At 37.6% G+C, this 20,761-nt stretch overlaps 1 protein-coding gene across 4 annotated transcripts in view; it reads left to right on the top strand.

The window, feature by feature from the left end:
* The window catches only part of LOC117334624 (unconventional myosin-IXa-like), a 123,056-nt gene that overhangs the window by 43,434 nt on the left and 58,861 nt on the right, over positions 1 to 20,761 (top strand). For all 4 annotated transcript variants that reach the window (XM_033894336.1, XM_033894334.1, XM_033894335.1 and 1 more), the window contains exons 3-13: positions 1,942 to 2,036; positions 6,734 to 6,796; positions 9,515 to 9,614; positions 12,806 to 12,906; positions 13,678 to 13,732; positions 14,046 to 14,123; positions 16,842 to 16,931; positions 17,548 to 17,661; positions 18,108 to 18,242; positions 18,758 to 18,879; positions 19,453 to 19,594. In XM_033894336.1, coding sequence (XP_033750227.1) covers positions 1,942 to 2,036; positions 6,734 to 6,796; positions 9,515 to 9,614; positions 12,806 to 12,906; positions 13,678 to 13,732; positions 14,046 to 14,123; positions 16,842 to 16,931; positions 17,548 to 17,661; positions 18,108 to 18,242; positions 18,758 to 18,879; positions 19,453 to 19,594 — 1,095 coding nt within the window. The remainder of the gene's footprint in view (positions 1 to 1,941; positions 2,037 to 6,733; positions 6,797 to 9,514; positions 9,615 to 12,805; positions 12,907 to 13,677; positions 13,733 to 14,045; positions 14,124 to 16,841; positions 16,932 to 17,547; positions 17,662 to 18,107; positions 18,243 to 18,757; positions 18,880 to 19,452; positions 19,595 to 20,761) is intronic.

Below are 20,761 nucleotides of genomic sequence, written 5' to 3'. Positions count from 1 at the left end.
TATACTACACTGAATCCAGTAATATCACTGGGCCAGATATGTCAATCTGGAGGTGTTCGTCAGTATAACACTGTAATCCAGTAATATCACTGGACCAGGTATGTCAATCTGGAGGTGTTCGTCAGTATTCAACACTGTAATCCAGTAATATCACTGGACCAGGTATGTCAATCTTGAGGTGTTCGTCAGTATAACACTGTAATCCAGTAATATCACTGGACCAGGTATGTCAATCTGGAGTTGTTCGTCACTATAACACTGTAATCCAGTAATATCACTGGACCAGGTATGTCAATCTGGAGTTGTTCGTCACTATAACACTGTAATCCAGTAATATCACTGGACCAGGTATGTCAATCTGGAGGTGTTCGTCAGTATAACACTGTAATCCAGTAATATCACTGGACCAGGTATGTCAATCTGGAGGTGTTCGTCAGTATAACACTGTAATCCAGTAATATCACTGGACCAGGTATGTCAATCTGGAGGTGTTCGTCAGTATACTACACTGAATCCAGTAATATCACTGGACCAGGTATGTCAATCTGGAGGTGTTCGTCAGTATAACACTGTAATCCAGTAATATCACTGGACCAGGTATGTCAATCTGGAGGTGTTCGTCAGTATACTACACTGAAATCCAGTAATATCACTGGACCAGGTATGTCGATCTGGAGGTGTTCGTCAGTATAACACTGTAATCCAGTAATATCACTGGACCAGGTATGTCAATCTGGAGGTGTTCGTCAGTATAACACTGTAATCCAGTAATATCACTGGACCAGGTATGTCAATCTGGAGGTGTTCGTCAGTATAACACTGTAATCCAGTAATATCACTGGACCAGGTATGTCAATCTGGAGGTGTTCGTCAGTATAACACTGTAATCCAGTAATATCACTGGACCAGGTATGTCAATCTGGAGGTGTTCGTCAGTATACTACACTGAAATCCAGTAATATCACTGGACCAGGTATGTCGATCTGGAGGTGTCCGTCAGTATAACACTGTAATCCAGTAATATCACTGATTGAAAACATATGAAAAGGCTTGGAATACTTGTAGATCGAAAGTATGTGTTGGAGAATTTTCTATAACAATTTAATTTAAAAAGAATAAGACAAGCATTTTTGTTGAGCTGAAGTCGAGGATAGCAAACTAATAAACTTCTGGTGTTACATCTAAATTTAGTGTGTATTCTCATGGAAAAGTATTCATCAGTTTGTATCACTCATTAAAATTCATTATCGTGGTCAAAAGTTTCTTGATAGACCAGCTGTCTTGTGTTAAATTGATTCTCTGGTTATTGCTTTATTACATAGAAATGATGGAGTTTTCTATAAATAGAATCTATATTAAGGATACACTAACAGTCTGTGTAAACAAAGGTAAATAAGCATTGGTATTGTTTTTCGGTCTCTCATATGTTAAATTATATCCAAACTTTGTATTGTTACAGTAAACTTTTGAAACAATAGTTTGATGACCTGGGGTACCAATTCATATTGATTTTATTTTGATATCCACACAACAAATACTTTGGATCAAGCTGCAAATATCATAATACAGGGTACAAACAAAATGTAATAAACACTCGGCCTTGATCATAGTTACACATCATGTAATCAAGTTGTCCACCATTCAAATGGATGATATCGCGCAAATGTTTCCACTTTTTCGATAAAAATAGATTTGGCAGATTTTGTATATTAAGGAATTATACCTTTATTTTTTCTTTGATTTATCATATTGGATGTTTCTTTACAATTTGTATCCCTGTATGGGCGATACAGGTTAAAAGTATGTTGAAGTACTTGGTAATAGTAGATATCATCATCAGAAATGCCCGGAGTTACATAACGCTGTTGATCAGACTTAAATAAAAAATTGACAGTGACGGTATCCGAAATAATCACAAATACTTTTTGTTTGTCTTTTCAGGCTTTTGGAAATGCAAAGACAGTTCACAACAACAACTCAAGTCGCTTTGGCAAGTTCATCCAAGTAAACTACAAAGAGAATGGCATGGTACACGGGTAAGTGTGTTTCCATAGATACCAGTATATGGGTTTGTTACTATGAACATGGGTAAATCGGTCGGTAGATTTCAGATATCACTATAGAAGGTAAAACAAGATGGAAAGAGATACAGAAAGGATTTAATATTATCAACTGAAAAGGAGAGAGATGCAGAAAGGATTTAATATTATCAACTGAAAAGGAAAAAGATATAGAAAGGATTTAATATTATCAACTGAAAAGGAAAGAGATATAGAAAGGATTTAATATTATCAACTGAAAAGAAAATTGTAAGATGTATAAAGAAGGATGATAACGGAGATGAAAAGGCAGAAATTTAGACATATAGGATAATTAAATGAGAATGATTTATGATTTGTACTTTGTACTTTAGTTTATTTAGAACTTCAATGATTAAGAAGAAGGAGGGGGGGGGGGGGGTTACAAGTTACAAGAAGGGCAGACATTATTGCTTCCGGACCTCTTTGAACAACTCTGCCTTGGTCACTAAACAAGCTCTTTACCAAGCACCTAGCTCAAGGAGCTGGTGAGAATGGCCTTTGTGAAGGACTTACAATTTGTTCTTCTAAATCAAAACACTTTCATCATGACCTAGTTTGATCTACATGTGTGAAGTGAAAATATTAGTTTATAGGTATGATAAGCATTCTATATCACAGGGAAAATTAATTGTTTTAAAGCACTTCCTGTGTTCAATCTCCCTGTTCAAACCTGACTTCCTGTGTTCCATCTCCCTGTTCAAACCTGACTTCCTGTGTTCTATCTCCCTGTTCAAACCTGACTTCCTGTTTTCTATCTCCCTGTTCAAACCTGACTTCCTGTGTTCAATCTCCCTGTTCAAACCTGACTTCCTGTGTTCTATCTCCCTGTTCAAACTTGACATTAATGTTCCATCTCCCTGTTCAAACCTGACTTCCTGTTATCCACCTCCCTGTTCACACCTCACTTCCTGTGTTCTATCTCCCTGTTCAAACCTCACTTCCTGTGTTCTATCTCCCTGTTCAAACCTCACTTCCTGTGTTCTATCTCCTTGTTCACACCTCACGTCCTGTGTTCTATTTCCCTGTTCAAAGTTCACTTTCTGTGTTCCTATGAAGAAAAAGTCGGTCAGTGTAGACCTATAGCTAGTCAAAACAATAAACATTCCAGATACGTACACTCTTTTTATCAGAATTCAATATCCCAACAATTCAATACTTAAAGTAAGGTGGCAATTTATAACAGGGAATTAATTGAAAGGGAAGAAAAATAAATGTAGACTCCCCTAATGAACCTGATCAGAACTACACATGTATGATCTTGTTTTGGTAAAGCAACACTTGTGTTTTGTGTACTTTGACCTCTATCCTTGTGTGGTGCCTGGTGTGCTTTGTCTGTACCGAGTGGAGGGGGACACTGGAGAGTGGGTAGCGAGGTACCAATATAGAATTCACTCTTAAACACTTCCTTCGTTCACAAGGAAAGTAGTTACACAAACAGAAAAAAATATTACTCCTGTGGCAGAAGTAAGAGGCTATTAAGGCAGCATTAGTGTGTTAATTTGATATAACTGGATGGCTGTGGTCGTGAGGTGCTAGAATTACATACCTGTCTCGGGTGTGGGAATGTTGTCCCTCAATTCTCACCAATTAGTGACCAGTTCCCACAGTCTGAAACAAGCATATAACAACATTAGTAGTATCACCAGGGTTACAACATAAGAAAGTGGAGATGATGTTACACCCTCAATATGTATGGGACGGATCATTAACTTTACCCAATGATGACGTTATATGACACTATAGATTTTGTACATCCCATTTTAATGGGCTGATACGTCCATACCTCATGAAGTAATATAGGAAAACAAGATGTTTTGTTTTGGCCAATTCTGCTACTCCTCATCTTTAAGCCTGTTTATGCAACATTTTGATTTAAACTTGTACTATTATCCTGCAACATTAATACAAGTACTGGAAACACAGATAAGTGTGTAGGGTACTGGAAACACAGATAAGTGTGTAGGGTACTGGAAACACATATAAGTGTGTAGGGTACTGGAAACACAGATAAGTGTGTAGGGTACTGGAAACACAGATAAGTGTGTAGGGTACTGGAAACACATATGAGTGTGTAGGGTACTGGAAACACAGATAAGTGTGTAGGGTACTGGAAACACAGATAAGTGTGTAGGGTACTGGAAACACAGATAAGTGTGTAGGGTACCGGAAACACAGATAAGTGTGTAGGGTACTGGAAACACAGATAAGTGTGTAGGGTACTGGAAACACAGATAAGTGTGTAGGGTACTGGAAACACAGATAAGTGTGTAGGGTACTGGAAACACAGATAAGTGTGTAGGGTACTGGAAACAAAGATAAGTGTGTAGGGTACTGGAAACACATATAAGTGTGTAGGGTACTGGAAACACAGATAAGTGTGTAGGGTACTGGAAACACAGATAAGTGTGTAGGGTACTTGAAACAAAGATAAGTGTGTAGGGTACTGGAAACATAGATAAGTGTGTAGGGTACTGGAAACACAGATAAGTGTGTAGGGTACTGGAAACACAGATAAGTGTGTAGGGTACTGGAAACACATATAAGTGTGTAGGGTACTGGAAACACATATAAGTGTGTAGGGTACTGGAAACATAGATAAGTGTGTAAGGTACTGGAAACACAGATAAGTGTGTAGGGTACTGGAAACACAGATAAGTGTGTAGGGTACTGGAAACAAAGATATGTGTGTAGGGTACCGGAAACACATAAGTGTGTAGGGTACTGGAAACACAGATAAGTGTGTAGGGTACTGGAAACACATATAAGTGTGTAGGGTACTGGAAACACAGATAAGTGTGTAGGGTACTGGAAACACATATAAGTGTGTAGGGTACTGGAAACACAGATAAGTGTGTAGGGTACTGGAAACACATATAAGTGTGTAGGGTACTGGAAACACATATAAGTGTGTAGGGTACTGGAAACACAGATAAGTGTGTAGGGTACTGGAAACACAGATAAGTGTGAAGGGTACTGGAAACACACATAAGTGTGTAGGGTACTGGAAACACAGATAAGGTTGTAGGGTACTGGAAACACAGATAAGTATGTAGGGTACCGGAAACACATATAAGTGTGTAGGGTACTGGAAACACAGATAAGTTATTTTGAGTAACAGATCGAAGGTCAAAGCGACCTTTTTATCTTACAAGGTTATTTGGAGTAACAGGATAAATGTCACAGTGACCTTTTTATCTTACAAGGTCATTTGGAGTAACAAGTTGAAGGTCAAAGCGACCCTTTTATCTTACAAGGTTATTTACAGGTTGAAGGTCACAGCGACCTTTTATCTTACAAGGTTATTTGGAGTAACAGTTTGAAGGTCACAAAGACCTGTTTACCTTACATGGTTATTTGGAGTAACGGGTTGAAGGTCACAGCAACCTTTTTATCCTACATGGTTATTTGGAGTAACAGTTTGAAGGTCACAGCGACCTTTTATCTTACAAGGTTATTTGGAGTAACAGTTTGAAGGTCACAACGACCTGTTTACCTTACATGGTTATTTGGAGTAATGGGTTGAAGGTCACAGCAACCTTTTTATCCTACATGGTTATTTGGAGTAACAGGTTGAAGGTCACAGCAACCTTTTTATCCTACATGGTTATTTGGAGTAACAGGTTGAAGGTCACAGCAACCTTTTTATCCTACATGGTTATTTGGAGTAACAGGGTTGAAGGTCACAGCAACCTTTTTATCTTACATGGTTATTTGGAGTCACAGGTTGAAGGTCACAGCGACCTTTTTAACTGAAATAGACTAGCAGATGGCACTGTACATTTCCTTTCTCTTCTGCTACCTGTTATAGGTGTGATGGAGGAGCCTCACCTGTCCATCACCTAAATCAGTTTTAAGTTGGGTATATATCACTTACAATAGAGTCTGAACCTGTAGTGATGAGGGAGTTTCCATCAGAAGTCTGTAAACAGGCCTTAATACCCAATCACCACTGACAATCTCACACAAGTGTTTAGTTTATATCCCATGCAACTGTTCTCAACACAGTCTTTAGATGTTTGAACAGATGAACCACTTTCATCATTCTTAGCTTCCTGTCAGGAAAAATAGCTTTGTATATAATCCCTTCATTTCAATGTTGTCTGTAGTGATAAACAGCATTATCTTAAAAAGTTTTAGTTTCTAATAATAAACGATTGGCATTAGATCAAGGTTTCACTTTCTAATTGTAAACAAATATCATTGAATGAAGGTTTTACTTTCTACTTCAAAAATTTGGGAAGCTAGCGCTATATTAGGTTTTTAGTGGTAGAGTTTAACAACAGTGTCCACTGCATTCATAGTCATGTATGAGTCCACTATAGTTATTGTTGTTTAGCAAATGAAGGAAATTACAAGATTTTTGACATTCATTGATAAAAACCAGGGGCATCAAATCATAGTTTTATTGTAAAGTAGATAATGATGGTTATATTGAATGGGAGAATGCTGAATACTGAGGTTTCACTTTAACATATTGATGCATACATGTACATGTAGCAGATATTTCACCAAGATTTAATGTTTACAGGACACAATGTTTTACCTTCTATTATGATTGTCTTCCGCACTCATTTGTGTTTTCCTAGGTTTCTTTCAACTTTCCTTTGTTTTTACAATATCTATTTTAAACCTCATACATACTTTATTTGCAGTGCCATCGTGGAAAAATATCTGCTTGAGAAATCCAGGATTGTCCATCAAGCAAGAAATGAGAGGTTTGTTGTAAAGGATTAAATTTATCACTAATATTGAATATCAAATGTGTAATGTACCCAGTGTCCATGTAATAGTAGTGTCCGACTTCACCTTGTGTAACCTTAAGACTAGGTGTCGTGTTAGGTCAGGGAAGACAAGGTGGACAGAATCATATTTATTTGGGCTGGACATGTATAAAGGATGACCCTGAGGCTGACCTCTGTCATTTTGACCTTACTATAGGTCGTATTGCCTCAGGTGCACATTGGGAGATTTCTCATCAGACAAGAAAAGCCTGTTCTGACAGGATCAGTACAGGTATATGTCACAAATACTTAGCACTATATTACAGGACATTATCATATTTATAAAGCATATGTTCATTGGTCATACACAGAAATGCTGACATCATTGGTATATGTGATAATTGGTTGGACACTAAAACTGCTGACATCATTGGTAAATGTGATCGTTGGCCTTGCACTGAAACTGCTGACATTATCGGTAAATGTGATCATTGGTCAGGCACTGAACTGCTTACATCATTGGTAAATGTGATCGTTGGCCTTCCACTGAAACTGCTTACATCATTGGTAAATGTGATCATTGGTCAGGCACTGAACTGCTTACATCATTGGTAAATGTGATCGTTGGCCTTCCACTGAAACTGCTTACATCATTGGTAAATGTGATCATTGGTCAGGCACTGAAACTGCTGACATCATTGGTATATGTGATCATTGGTCGGACACTGAAACTGCTTACATCATTGGTAAATGTGATCATTGGTTGGACACTGAAACTGCTGACATCATTGGTATATGTGATCATTGGTCGGACACTAAAACTGCTGACATCATTGGTAAATGTGATCGTTTGCCTTGCACTGAAACTGCTTACATCATTGGTAAATGTGATCATTGGTCAGGCACTGAAACTGCTGACATCATTGGTATATGTGATAATAGGTTGTACACTAAAACTGCTGACATCATTGGTATATGTGGTAATTGGTTGGACACTGAAACTGCTGACATCATTGGTATATGTGATCATTGGTCGGACACTGAAACTGCTTACATCATTGGTAAATGTGATCATTGGTTGGACACTGAAACTGCTGACATCATTGGTAAATGTGATCGTTTGCCTTGCACTGAAACTGCCGACATCATTGGTATATGTGATCATTGGTCAAGCACTGAACTGCTTACGTCATTGGTATATGTGATAATAGGTTGTACACTAAAACTGCTGACATCATTGGTATATGTGCTAATTGGTTGGACACTGAAACTGCTGACATCATTGGTATATGTGATCATTGGTCGGACACTGAAACTGTTGACATCATTGGTATATGTGATCATTGGTCGCACACTGAAACTGCTGACATCATTGATAAATGTGGTAATTGGTTGGACACAGAAACTGCTGACATCATTGGTATATATGATAATAGGTTGTACACTAAAACTGCTGACATCATTGGTATATATGTGATAATTGGTTGGACACTGAAACTGCTGACATCATTGGTATATGTGATCATTGGTCGGACACTGAAACTGTTGACATCATTGGTATATGTGATCATTGGTCGCACACTGAAACTGCTGACATCATTGATAAATGTGGTAATTGGTCGGACACTGAAACTGCTGACATCATTGGTATATGTGATAATTGGTTGGACACTGAATCTGCTGACATCATTGGTATATGTGATCATTGGTCGGACACTGAAACTGTTGACATCATTGGTATATATGTGATAATTGGTTGGACACTGAAACTGCTGACATCATTGGTATATGTGATCATTGGTCGGACACTGAAACTGTTGACATCATTGGTATATGTGATCATTGGTCGCACACTGAAACTGCTGACATCATTGATAAATGTGGTAATTGGTCGGACACTGAAACTGCTGACATCATTGGTATATGTGATAATTGGTTGGACACTGAATCTGCTGACATCATTGGTAAATGTGATCGTTTGCCTTGCACTGAAACTGCTGACATCATTGGTATATGTGATAATTGGTCGGACACTAAAACTGTTGACATCATTGGTAAATGTGATCTTTATTTGGCCTTGCACTGAAACTGCTGACATCATTCTTAAAACAATGGGTAGATGTAACAAAAATGTTTTAAGACTATTGTTGTTAAAAGAAATTTGCTGTTATTTGGGTATATTTAAAAATACCTAAAAACTCCTTTGTGACAGTATATTGTGAAGTATATTTCCTGTATCAGTTTCCCCACTATTATTGTAAGTCTGAGCTGTGTCATCAAACACTGACTGTCAGAGTGACAGATTTAAAAGCCTCTGTATGGCCCTTTTAGATATATAACAATGTCTGGTATTGATGACAAGTTGAGTGTGGCCATGGGATGCTGTCAACCATACGACCAAAAATAAGGGGTATATCTAAACAATAGTGTGTTTTATAGGTGATTACTGAGGTGTGGAGGAGAAAACTCAGAATCATGGATTACAGTGAGGACAGATGATGATACTTTCAGAAAGAACAGTAGTAAAATTAAAAACATTAATTGAATGGATTTACTACATAGTCTAGGTCGATCATGACTTGTGTGTTATGGTAGGTACTGAGGATTTCTTAAGATTATATTCTGTTAGTATTTAAGTGTTAAACGGGGACAGGATAACAGTTTAATGTTTAAATTAAGTTTTTTACTTCAGATTTTTTAATTCTATTACAGGAACTATCATGTGTTTTACTACCTGTTGGCTGGGGCGGATGATCAAGAGCGCGAGACACTACATCTTAGGAAACCGGAGGAGTACCATTACCTCAGACAGGTGGGTATAGTACCATTACCTCAGACAGGTAGGTATAATACCATTACCTCAGACAGGTAGGTATAGTACCTCAGACAGGTAGGTATAGTACCATTACCTCAGACAGGTAGGTATAGTACCATTACCTCAGACAGGTGGGGTATAGTACCTCAGACAGGTAGGTATAGTACCATTACCTCAGACAGGTAGGTATAGTACCATTACCTCAGACAGGTAGGTATAGTACCTCAGACAGGTGGATATAGTACCTCAGACAGGTAGGTATAGTACCATTACCTCAGACAGGTGGGTATAGTACCATTACCTCAGACAGGTAGGTATAGTACCATTACCTCAGACAGGTAGGTATAGTACCATTACCTCAGACAGGTAGGTATAGTACCATTACCTCAGACAGGTGGGTATACTACCATTACCTCAGACAGGTAGGTATAGTACCATTACCTCAGACAGGTAGGTATAGTACCATTACCTCAGACAGGTAGGTATAGTACCATTACCTCAGACAGGTAGGTATAGTACCATTACCTCAGACAGGTGGGTATAATACCATTACCTCAGACAGGTCGGTATAGTACCTCAGACAGGTAGGTATAGTACCATTACCTCAGACAGGTAGGTATAGTACCATTACCTCAGACAGGTAGGTATAGTACCATTACCTCAGACAGGTAGGTATAGTACCATTACCTCAGACAGGTGGATATAGTACCATTACCTCAGACAGGTAGGTATAGTACCATTACCTCAGACAGGTAGGTATAGTACCATTACCTCAGACAGGTGGGTATACTACCATTACCTCAGACAGGTAGGTATAGTACCATTACCTCAGACAGGTGGGGTATAGTACCTCAGACAGGTGGGTATAGTACCTCAGACAGGTGGGTATAGTACCATTACCTCAGACAGGTAGGTATAGTACCATTACCTCAGACAGGTGGGTATAGTACCATTACCTCAGACAGGTAGGTATAGTACCATTACCTCAGACAGGTAGGTATAATACCATTACCTCAGACAGGTGGGGTATAGTACCTCAGACAGGTAGGTATAGTACCATTACCTCAGACAGGTAGGTATAATACCATTACCTCAGACAGGTAGCTATATATAGGTATAGTACCATTACCTCAGACAGGTAGGTATAGTACCATTACCTCAGACAGGTAGGTATAGTACCATTACCTCAGACAGGTAGGTATAGTACCATTACCTCAGACAGGTGGGTATAGTACCATTACCTCAGACAGGTAGGTATAGTGCCATTACCTCAGACAGGTAGGTATAGTACCTCAGACAGGTAGGTATAGTACCATTACCTCAGACAGGTGGGTATAGTACCATTACCTCAGACAGGTAGGTATAGTACCATTACCTCAGACAGGTAGGTATAGTACCATTACCTCAGACAGGTGGGGTATAGTACCTCAGACAGGTAGGTATAGTACCATTACCTCAGACAGGTAGGTATAATACCATTACCTCAGACAGGTAGGTATAGTACCATTACCTCAGACAGGTGGGTATAATACCATTACCTCAGACAGGTAGGTATAGTACCATTACCTCAGACAGGTGGGTATAATACCATTACCTCAGACAGGTAGGTATAATACCATTACCTGGGAGGGTTAATATTGCATATGAGCTTCCTTCCCGATAACTATGGTATGGAGTTGTGCATTCCAACAATTATGTGCAACTTTAGAGTTACACTGCATTCAGAGGTTGTAAACATTTGTATAGTGATAGAGTAAATATGAGAATCACCTTCATCTTCCTGTTTGAAAATTGATGATCCTGTCAAATTGTAGAAGGGAGATTATGTGTGGGCAGGGGCTTATTTGCAGATGGATACAGTTATTAAAGAAAACATTGATACTATTACCACCGATCAGCAGTTTTAGGTGTAGGTGGGGGTGGAGATGGTTACTCCAGTGCTAACAACTGTATTATGCAGGAAGGTATGATGAGGTAGCCCTGTATATATCCTAGTGATGAAAGGTAGCCTTGTCATTTGTCAGCAGGCAAGTCAATGTTCACTGTAACAAAAGCATGTAGTGATAACTAGGTTTGCTTACCGTTTTACCCTTTACCTAGAAACATTACAGAAAAGATAACACAATTTATACCTATATACTGTTAAACACATCATTTTCAAGGAGTGTTATTTCTTTCTTTTTTTGTTGCTATTTTTGATAGTATAATAAAATAGAGAATTGTAGATACTCCAAAATAAAGTCACAAGAAAAAATTATTGATGATTTTATTAGTTCCTGAAGATAAAACATGTCCATTTTGCTTCATCAAACTTTAGATGAATCCATGCAAATTAGAGCCATTAACAAAAGCAACTATTCAGCATTATTTGATTATTCCCCTGCAATAAATTTTTGGGGGATACTAGAATCACCTTGTCAATCTGTCTGTTGTCCGCAAATATTGTCTGGAGAACTCTTCCTAAACCTGTGAAACGATTTTTGGTTGTCATGGTAACTGGTCACTATAAGCAGGTTCTCCCATAAAGGTCATAATTCTGAAGTCATTTCACCAATTTTATTTAGCCTTGGTCAAATGTTGTAACTAAACAAAGCCTACAATTTGATATATTCTGTGTTCCCGAAGCTGTTACCATGGCAGCACAATCTTGGCTTCTGATTGGTCAAAATTTAGATATTGACCAATTTCGACCGAGGCATAAGGGGATGCTGAACACCACTGTATGGGTTTAGTTGCCATGACAACCAGAGAGTGACTTTGATTGGTCAAAATTTAATTATTGGTCAATTCTGACCACATTTCAGTATTACGGATGAATTATATTACATAACTGATTCTTGAAATTTAAATGTTGTTTGAAATGGATGGATTTTGCTACAAATTTGCATATGAATGATTCTTACGTTTGTGTACGAGTGATTTAATTTTCCTTTTAAACACTTGTCTGTGGCGGGTATTAGTTTTCCTTTGGAGGACAATTCTTGTTCGTGTACCAATACTATATATGTCAAGGTCATGTTATATACAGAAATTTCCTAATTGATGGCTGTCAAAATGTTCCCATTTCATGTGTCTGTGTCTGCACGTATAACTGTAATATTTGATATGTTGTACGTATAACTGTAATATTTGAAATGGATTAATGTACATGTTACACAGACTAATTTTTGTACAACTGTGTTTTACAGAGCGGGTGTTACCACACAGAAGGCGTGGATGAGGCACATGAGTTTGCCAGGCTGAAACAGTCGCTGGAAATGGTGGGGTTCTCCCCTTTGACACAAAGACGGTCAGTATATGTTCAAAACAATTTGTCTAAAGGAATCTTAACAACCTGATCTGCTTTCATATTCCATATCGAGATATTAATCATGAAATAAAGTTCAGTCAAGTTATAAATTCCCTGGTGGTGGTCACAAAGTTAAAAAGCCATGTGGAGGGGTATTTATTCGGTTACCCCACACATATAGGTATGGGCATGTAGAATAATGGCAGAGTTTATTATTATTAAAACAACTTCTTGATAACCAAGTAGCCCAGAAACCCAACATTAGGTTTGTAGCATGATGGGATGAAATTTGTTCAAATGGAAGACCTTGACCTAAATTCAAGGTCACTGGGGTCAAACATGCTAAAAGCTTTAAATGACTTCTTCTCAACAACCTAGAGGGATATGATTTGCCTTGTAGTATGCATGAATGAAGGGCTACAAAGTTTGTTTAAAGCAATGACATTGGCCTTCATTCAAGGTTACAGGAGTTAAATATGCTAAAATCAAAGACTATAACACCTCAGGTGACCGTTAAGGCCCATGGACATCTTGTTATCCAAGTACTCCATTCTGCATCATAAATTCATCATAATAATTATCTTGGGTAAGTAAACTAAAGATAAAACATTAATGATTTTGATATTTATCAATTTATTGATTTTGTGATTGTGACCTGCTGTATTTTGCTGTTTATATTTGATTCCCTTTTGCAGGATATTCTGTGATTTTTACCTGTTTTTGGGGTGTTTTTTTTGTATTATTTTATCTATATCTATTTCCCTGTTGTAGGATATTCTGTGTGTTGTCAGCAGTGCTACAGCTAGGAAACATGGAGTTCAAAAAGGTAACATTTTTATGTGGTTATTTTCCTAACTGTAGCAGGAGAGGAAAATGCAACGACCAGTCTGAGACTCGAATCTGTAGCCTTCGAACTCAAGGTGGCCACTATAACCACTGGAGATACCTGGCCACTGGTGTTCAGCCAAGTCCAGTTCCGCTACAAAACATTAAATATATAATTCAGCTATCTAATTTGAAATATTATTCAGATTCATTAGAATCTAGTTCACAAACAAAACAAATCTAAAATATGGGGGAAAATAGAATGCATGTCTGTAGTATGTTTAATGTATGGAATAATGTTCTGTTTGTTTTAGAAAGGAGATCAGCACCATGATGAATCAGTCGCTATCAAGGACGAAACAACAGTGCAGATCATATCAAGTTTACTCAAGGTAAAACAACAGTACAAATCATATCAAGTTTACTCAAGGTAAAACAGCAGTACAGATCATACTAGTGGGGTGACACCTAAAGGAGTGTCACAGAAAGAATGAAGTGTAGTTAGGGAAGATAACTCTAGTTGAGCACGAAAGACAGATAAAAATAAATGCTGAGGATGATACAGAAATGTCCGTCTTGAGTTAAGAGGTTCCATGCACGAGTCCTGGTTTACATCAAAATCGTTCAATGTCAATATTTCGACCAATAAGAAGCCTCAGCGTGGTTCTATGGCAAGAAAATCTGTGAGGTTGAATTTGCATCTAAAATTTGACCAATTGAATTCCTCCATGTGGTTGCTATGGCAATGAATCCCATGTGGTTGAATTCGAATTCCCCTATTTACCATTTTGCATCCAAATCCATTGTCTAAACTTCGACCAATCAGAAGCCTTGATATTGCAATGATACCCATGCAATGGAATTTGCAGTCCCCTAATACCAATATATACCATATACCAATGGTAATCGAAATCAAACAATATCTAAATTTTCACCAGTCAGAGGCAAATAAGTCTGTGGCGATCATCTTGGCTGACCGATCGGAAAATAAAAGATCAGTTGCAAACCCCATGACCTTGAAGAACATTTGTGTCAATTTCTTTTTTAAGTGGGACACTAAATAGATTATTGGTTATCTTATAACACTGGTAACCCCAAAACCTTTATTTCCCTTCCTTTAGCATTAATACCTTCACTTGCTCTTAATTTCCTCACTTTCACTTAATTTCCTCACTTGCACTTAATTTATTCGCGCGACATTTAAAACTCTCAATTACGTTTAAATATTAATACTGGCGCAAGGAAATTGAAGGTTTGGGGTTACCACTGTAATAATTTTCACAATTCTTCAGTTTTCTGGAATATGACACATTAATTGATTATGAGACATCAATTGGCATCTATGCAAGCATACATTAGGGTCTCTCGTGTGTTGTTGTTCAGTGAGGTAGTCACCCACTACTATAAGGAGACCCAGCCTCAAAACGATCCTGATTGCAATATATACACGTGGTGATAAAACAAGCAAACAATCAACCCTAAGTTCATCTTAGTAACAGATGTACTCGTGGTATTTTGATCGATAAATAATTACATATACCATCAAAGATAAAAAAAAAATGTCATGCATATCATTATGATGTCAAAATCAGGGCTTCTAGGGACCACAGAACCAAATCAAAAATAGATTGTGGGTTTTTCCCGTTTGGGCAGAAGATTTAATAGGAAGGTGAATGCTTTCGGGCCTACTGATTGGATATTTAAGTGACTGGTGACGTAACATCCGCCACCTCTCGATAAAATACGACCCTTTTTCAAAACCCTATTGTGGCCGTTCTATGAAAGATATAGAAAAACTAAAGATACGCTTTTCTTCAGAACTATCTCTTCTTGTTATGTTTGGAGTTTCAGATTTTTGGATTGAAACGCTGATTTTTACGAACCGGTTAAACAGAAGCTACCGGTCAAAGTGACGATTTTGGCATGTTTGACCCAAAATATCTCATAAATACGAATTTCCACAGGGATACCAGATACATTCAGACCTAGGTCGAGCCGAGTTTTACTATGGTTCAAAACCTCATCAAAATTGTATGTGTCATTTTTTCCACCCCCAAATCGCTACAATAGCCGGCAAAAATCGCGAATTAGCTCATACTATCATTACGTTCCGTAAGGAACAATAACGAGTTATCGTCCCTTACTATACTTCATTCTTTATCAAGTTAACTCAAGTTAAACAACAGTACAGATCATATCAAGTTAACTAAGGTAAAACAACAGTACAGATCATACAAGTTTACTCCAGGTAAAACAACAGTACAGATCATATCAAGTTTACTGGAGGTAAACAACAGTACAGATCATATCAAGTTTACTCAAGGTAAAACAACAGTACAGATCATATCAAGTTTACTCCAGGTAAAACAACAGTACAGATCATATCAAGTTTACTCAAGGTAAAACAACAGTACAGATCATATCAAGTTTACTCAAGGTAAAACAACAGTACAGATCATATCAAGTTTACTCCAGGTAAAACAACAGTACAGATCATATCAAGTTTACTCAAGGTAAAACAACAGTACAGATCATATCAAGTTTACTCAAGGTAAAACAACAGTACAGATCATATCAAGTTTACTCAAGGTAAAACAACAGTGCAAATCGTATCAAGTTTACTCAAGGTAAAACAACAGTACAGATCATATCAAGTTTACTCGAGGTAAAACAACAGTACAGATCATATCAAGTTTATTCAAGGTAAAAACAACAGTACAGATCATATCAAGTTTATTCAAGGTAAAACAACAGTACAGATCATATCAAGTTTACTCGAGGTAAAACAACAGTACAGATCATATCAAGTTTACTCCAGGTAAAACCATAATCAGATTATCAAGAGTTTACTGACGGTGAAATCATACACCAAAGTCAGACCATCTAGAGTTTACAGAACGGTGAAATCATTCACCAAAGTCAGATTATACAATACTGCATAAATTGTCTAAATTTTATTCACATTTGGAAAGTTACACAAAAGTTGACAATTTCTTTGGGTTGAATTAGCCACATGTTTGCTTCCTACTCTGTAGTTAGTTTATAACATGTATGTATTTTGGAGATTTATTTCTATACAATAACACTCACAATACATTTGTGTGTTTAAGGTGAAGGAGAAAACCCTGACGGAGGCTCTGACACAAAAGAAGACAACAGCTGGAGGGGAAACTGTGGTCATGAACTACAAAATGGTGGATGTAAGCTCAATTCATAGGTTCTCTCCAAACGTGCCAATAACTAAATAAAACATTAAAACCAAAAATTAATGAGTAATACATGCAGGGCTAGTGGAAGACAAGATTGTGCTCATAACATTTTTCTCAGGGGAAATATCTTTACTGTGCTTGAGAATAGTTTTTGTGTCACATACGATGATGTCGGAGAGGCAGCACCTAGGTGTTGCTTTTCCGAAAATGTTCAGGCTTTGCATTTAGCTCTTGCATATTAGGCTGTTTCTGGCAAACTCTAAAAGCTAGAGCAACCAAACTTAGGTTTTAGGTGTATTATGGGATGTATAGCTGAATGCATTACAGTTTTTAATAGCATTTCTACGATTTTTGTAGTTTTTGGTTAAAAACTTTAAATTTCTGGAAGAAAATCAATGAATTTCATTAGTCTCTTCAAAATGTATCGTTGATTATCCATGTAAAATGCTTATGGTATTGACAAAACGGGACAGGGGCACATATAATTACAAATAATTCTTGTAATAGTGTAGGTATTATGTATGTATTTTCAGAGTGAAACAAAACTCCTGGGAGAAGTAATCATCATTAAGTAGATGGATTAATAGATTTTATGATTGTGTTGTAGGCGCTAGCTAACAGAGACACAATGGCCAAGTGTCTATACGGTGCGCTGTTTGACTGGATTGTCCTAAAGGTGAACCAGGCCCTGTTGGCCAAGAGACACAACAGTGACCATCAGGTAACAAGCTGTGTTTTTCTTATGGAAACAGAAAGTAGAAAATTAGTGTTAAATGATAAACACAGTACTTTTCTTATGGGAACAGAAAGTAGAAAATTGGTGTTGAATGATTAACACAGTACTTTTCTTATGGAAACAGAAAGTAGAAAATAAGTGTTAAATGATAAACACAGTACTTTTCTTATGGAAATAGAAAGTAGAAAATTAATGCCTATCAATCAACTTAGGTCAATAGGATTTAACACTGGAAAGTGTGAAGAATATACTTTTATTTGAAAATAAACTTTATAAGCATTATGACACATAGCCTATATGACATTATTTATCTTGTCATGCTGAATTTCTTCAGAAATATAAAATCCCCTGAAATAGCTTAATATCTTTGTTTGTGATGAATACAACTACACATTGTGCCTGACTTACATACTCATATATATTTATTTCAGGGAAATTCAATAGGTGTGTTGGACATTTTTGGATTTGAGGATTTCAAGAAGAACAGTTTTGAACAGTTTTGTATTAATTATGCTAATGAGCACCTGCAGTATTACTTCAACCAGCACATCTTTAAATTTGAGCAGGTGAGATACTGTTACAGAGCCTCTACTATTCATGCATGTTATGTCCTGGAATTCAAACCTATTCCTGGATAACTCCTAGAATTCAATGTCATGCCTTGAAAGTCTTGGAATGTGACATAAATGCTTCGAAAATACCTTTATTGATTCATTTGGTATTGATCTGAATTAAAGAAGGAAATATTTGGACATAAAAAAAAAAAAAATTGTGAGCTGGATTAGATCGTCAACTGTATTTATTTTCTTTGTTGTAATATTACATATAACGGTTTTGATATGATTATGATAATTTGTGTACTCTTACAAGAGTGTAAATATGACGAGAAATAAGACTTTATATCAGATAGTGTGAGCCATTCTGTGAGGAAGATGGTACAGTCTGCAGTAGCTTTTGGTACAACTTTTAGTTGAATAAATAGTGAATGAACCAAACAAAAAAATAATTTTAGCCTTAGTAAAAGGTCATTGACCTTTGGCCTTTTGACTTCATCTAATAATTTGTTTTTATTGACTTCCAGGAAGAGTACAAAAAGGAAGGTATTCAGTGGAAAAACATTGAGTTTATAGACAATACAGGCTGTCTGGAGTTGTTCGCTAACAAGAGTAACGGCCTGTTGTGTCTTCTGGATGATGAGTGCAAGTAAGTCAAGTCCCTGTCAGGAAAATGTTACCAGGTTCTTAGTGTGTTATATACAGAGTTACTGCCCTTTGTTTACCATCACTCCAGCATCACCTGTAGGGGAGGTCCCCAGGTTCTTACTGTGTTATAAACAGAGTTACTGCCCTTAGTTTACCTTCACTCCTGCATCACCTGTAGGGGAGGTCACCAGGTCCTTACTGTGTTATAAACAGAGTTACTGCCTTTAGTCTACCGTCACTCCAGCATCACCTGTAGGGAGGTCACCAGGTTCTTACTGTGTTATAAACAGAGTTACTGCCCTTAGTCTACCATCACTCCAGCATCACATGTTACGGTGTTATGTACTGATTACTGCCCTTGGTTCACTATTTATTAACTTGGCCATATCTTATATGCTCTATCAGATGCAAGTTTCTCAGGAGATGACAGAGTGTTGTATGTAAAATTAGGCTTTATGTATCATTGTCTATAGAGAGTTACACTGCCTGTTCATTATAATATATAATGATATAGTAATGATAATCATTTTGTTTGTTTTCTAATTATGAACATGGATTCGTTTTATGCAAACAGCTTTCCTGGTGCAACCAATGAAACCCTACTGGCTAACTTCAACCACCATCACAAGGGCCGGCCGTACTATCAAGTGCCCCAGCTGAAGGAGGGGGCTTTTGAGATTATGCACTACGCTGGCAAAGTCAAGTACCAAATCAAGGTATGACAGCCCTTTAATGTAAAACTTGTGTTAAGGCCAGAAGCAAAACAATTATAAATACTCTGAGTCCTTACAGAATTTAATAATAAACATTAAATTAATAAAAACATGATAAGCTTACTTGATCTTTGCCTTACGGTCAACCCTGCTTTTGAAATTGTTGTTCATGGGCCATGATATATAAGCAGTTCAGATCCCAATCCTATTCTCCTATGCAAGCTTGCTGTGAGCATAGAAATTGACAAAGTCATGCTACTCGGATTAACCTCAGGGGACCCTGTAGACATATTAATACTGGATCTCTGTCAAGACCAAAAGAGATGGACACAGTCATGCTACTATGGATAGCACCAACTCCATCCCAGCCCCAGGAGCCACTGTACATGATAGAGTCTGTACATGATACAGTCTGTACACGATACAGTCTGTACATGATAGAGTCTGTACACGATACAGTCTGTACACGATACAGTCTGTACACGATAGAGTCTGTACACGATACAGTCTGTACACGATACAGTCTGTACACGATACAGTCTGTACACGATACAGTCTGTACATGATACAGTCTGTACACGATACAGTCTGTACACGATACAGTCTGTACACGATACAGTCTGTACACGATACAGTCTGTACACGATAGAGTCTGTACACGATACAGTCTGTACACGATACAGTCTGTACATGATACAGTCTGTACATGATACAGTCTGTACAGGATAGAGTCTGTACATGATAGTCTGTACACGATACAGTCTGTACACGATACAGTCTGTACACGATAGAGTCTGTACACGATACAGTCTGTACACGATACAGTCTGTACACGATACAGTCTGTACATGATACAGTCTGTACACGATAGAGTCTGTACACGATAGAGTCTGTACACGATACAGTCTGTACACGATAGAGTCTGTACACGATACAGTCTGTATACGATAGAGTCTGTACACGATAGATTCTGTACATGATACAGTCTGTACATGATACAGTCTGTACACGATACAGTCTGTGCACGATAGAGTCTGTACACGATAGAGTCTGTACACGATACAGTCTGTACACGATAGAGTCTGTACACGATAGAGTCTGTACAGGATAGAGTCTGTACAGGATAGAGTCTGTACACGATACAGTCTGTACACGATACAGTCTGTGCAC

This window comes from Pecten maximus, chromosome 9 (assembly GCF_902652985.1).
Source record: "Pecten maximus chromosome 9, xPecMax1.1, whole genome shotgun sequence".
Classification (NCBI taxonomy): Eukaryota; Metazoa; Mollusca; class Bivalvia; order Pectinida; family Pectinidae; genus Pecten; species Pecten maximus.
This window is presented reverse-complemented; position numbering and strand designations above follow the sequence as displayed.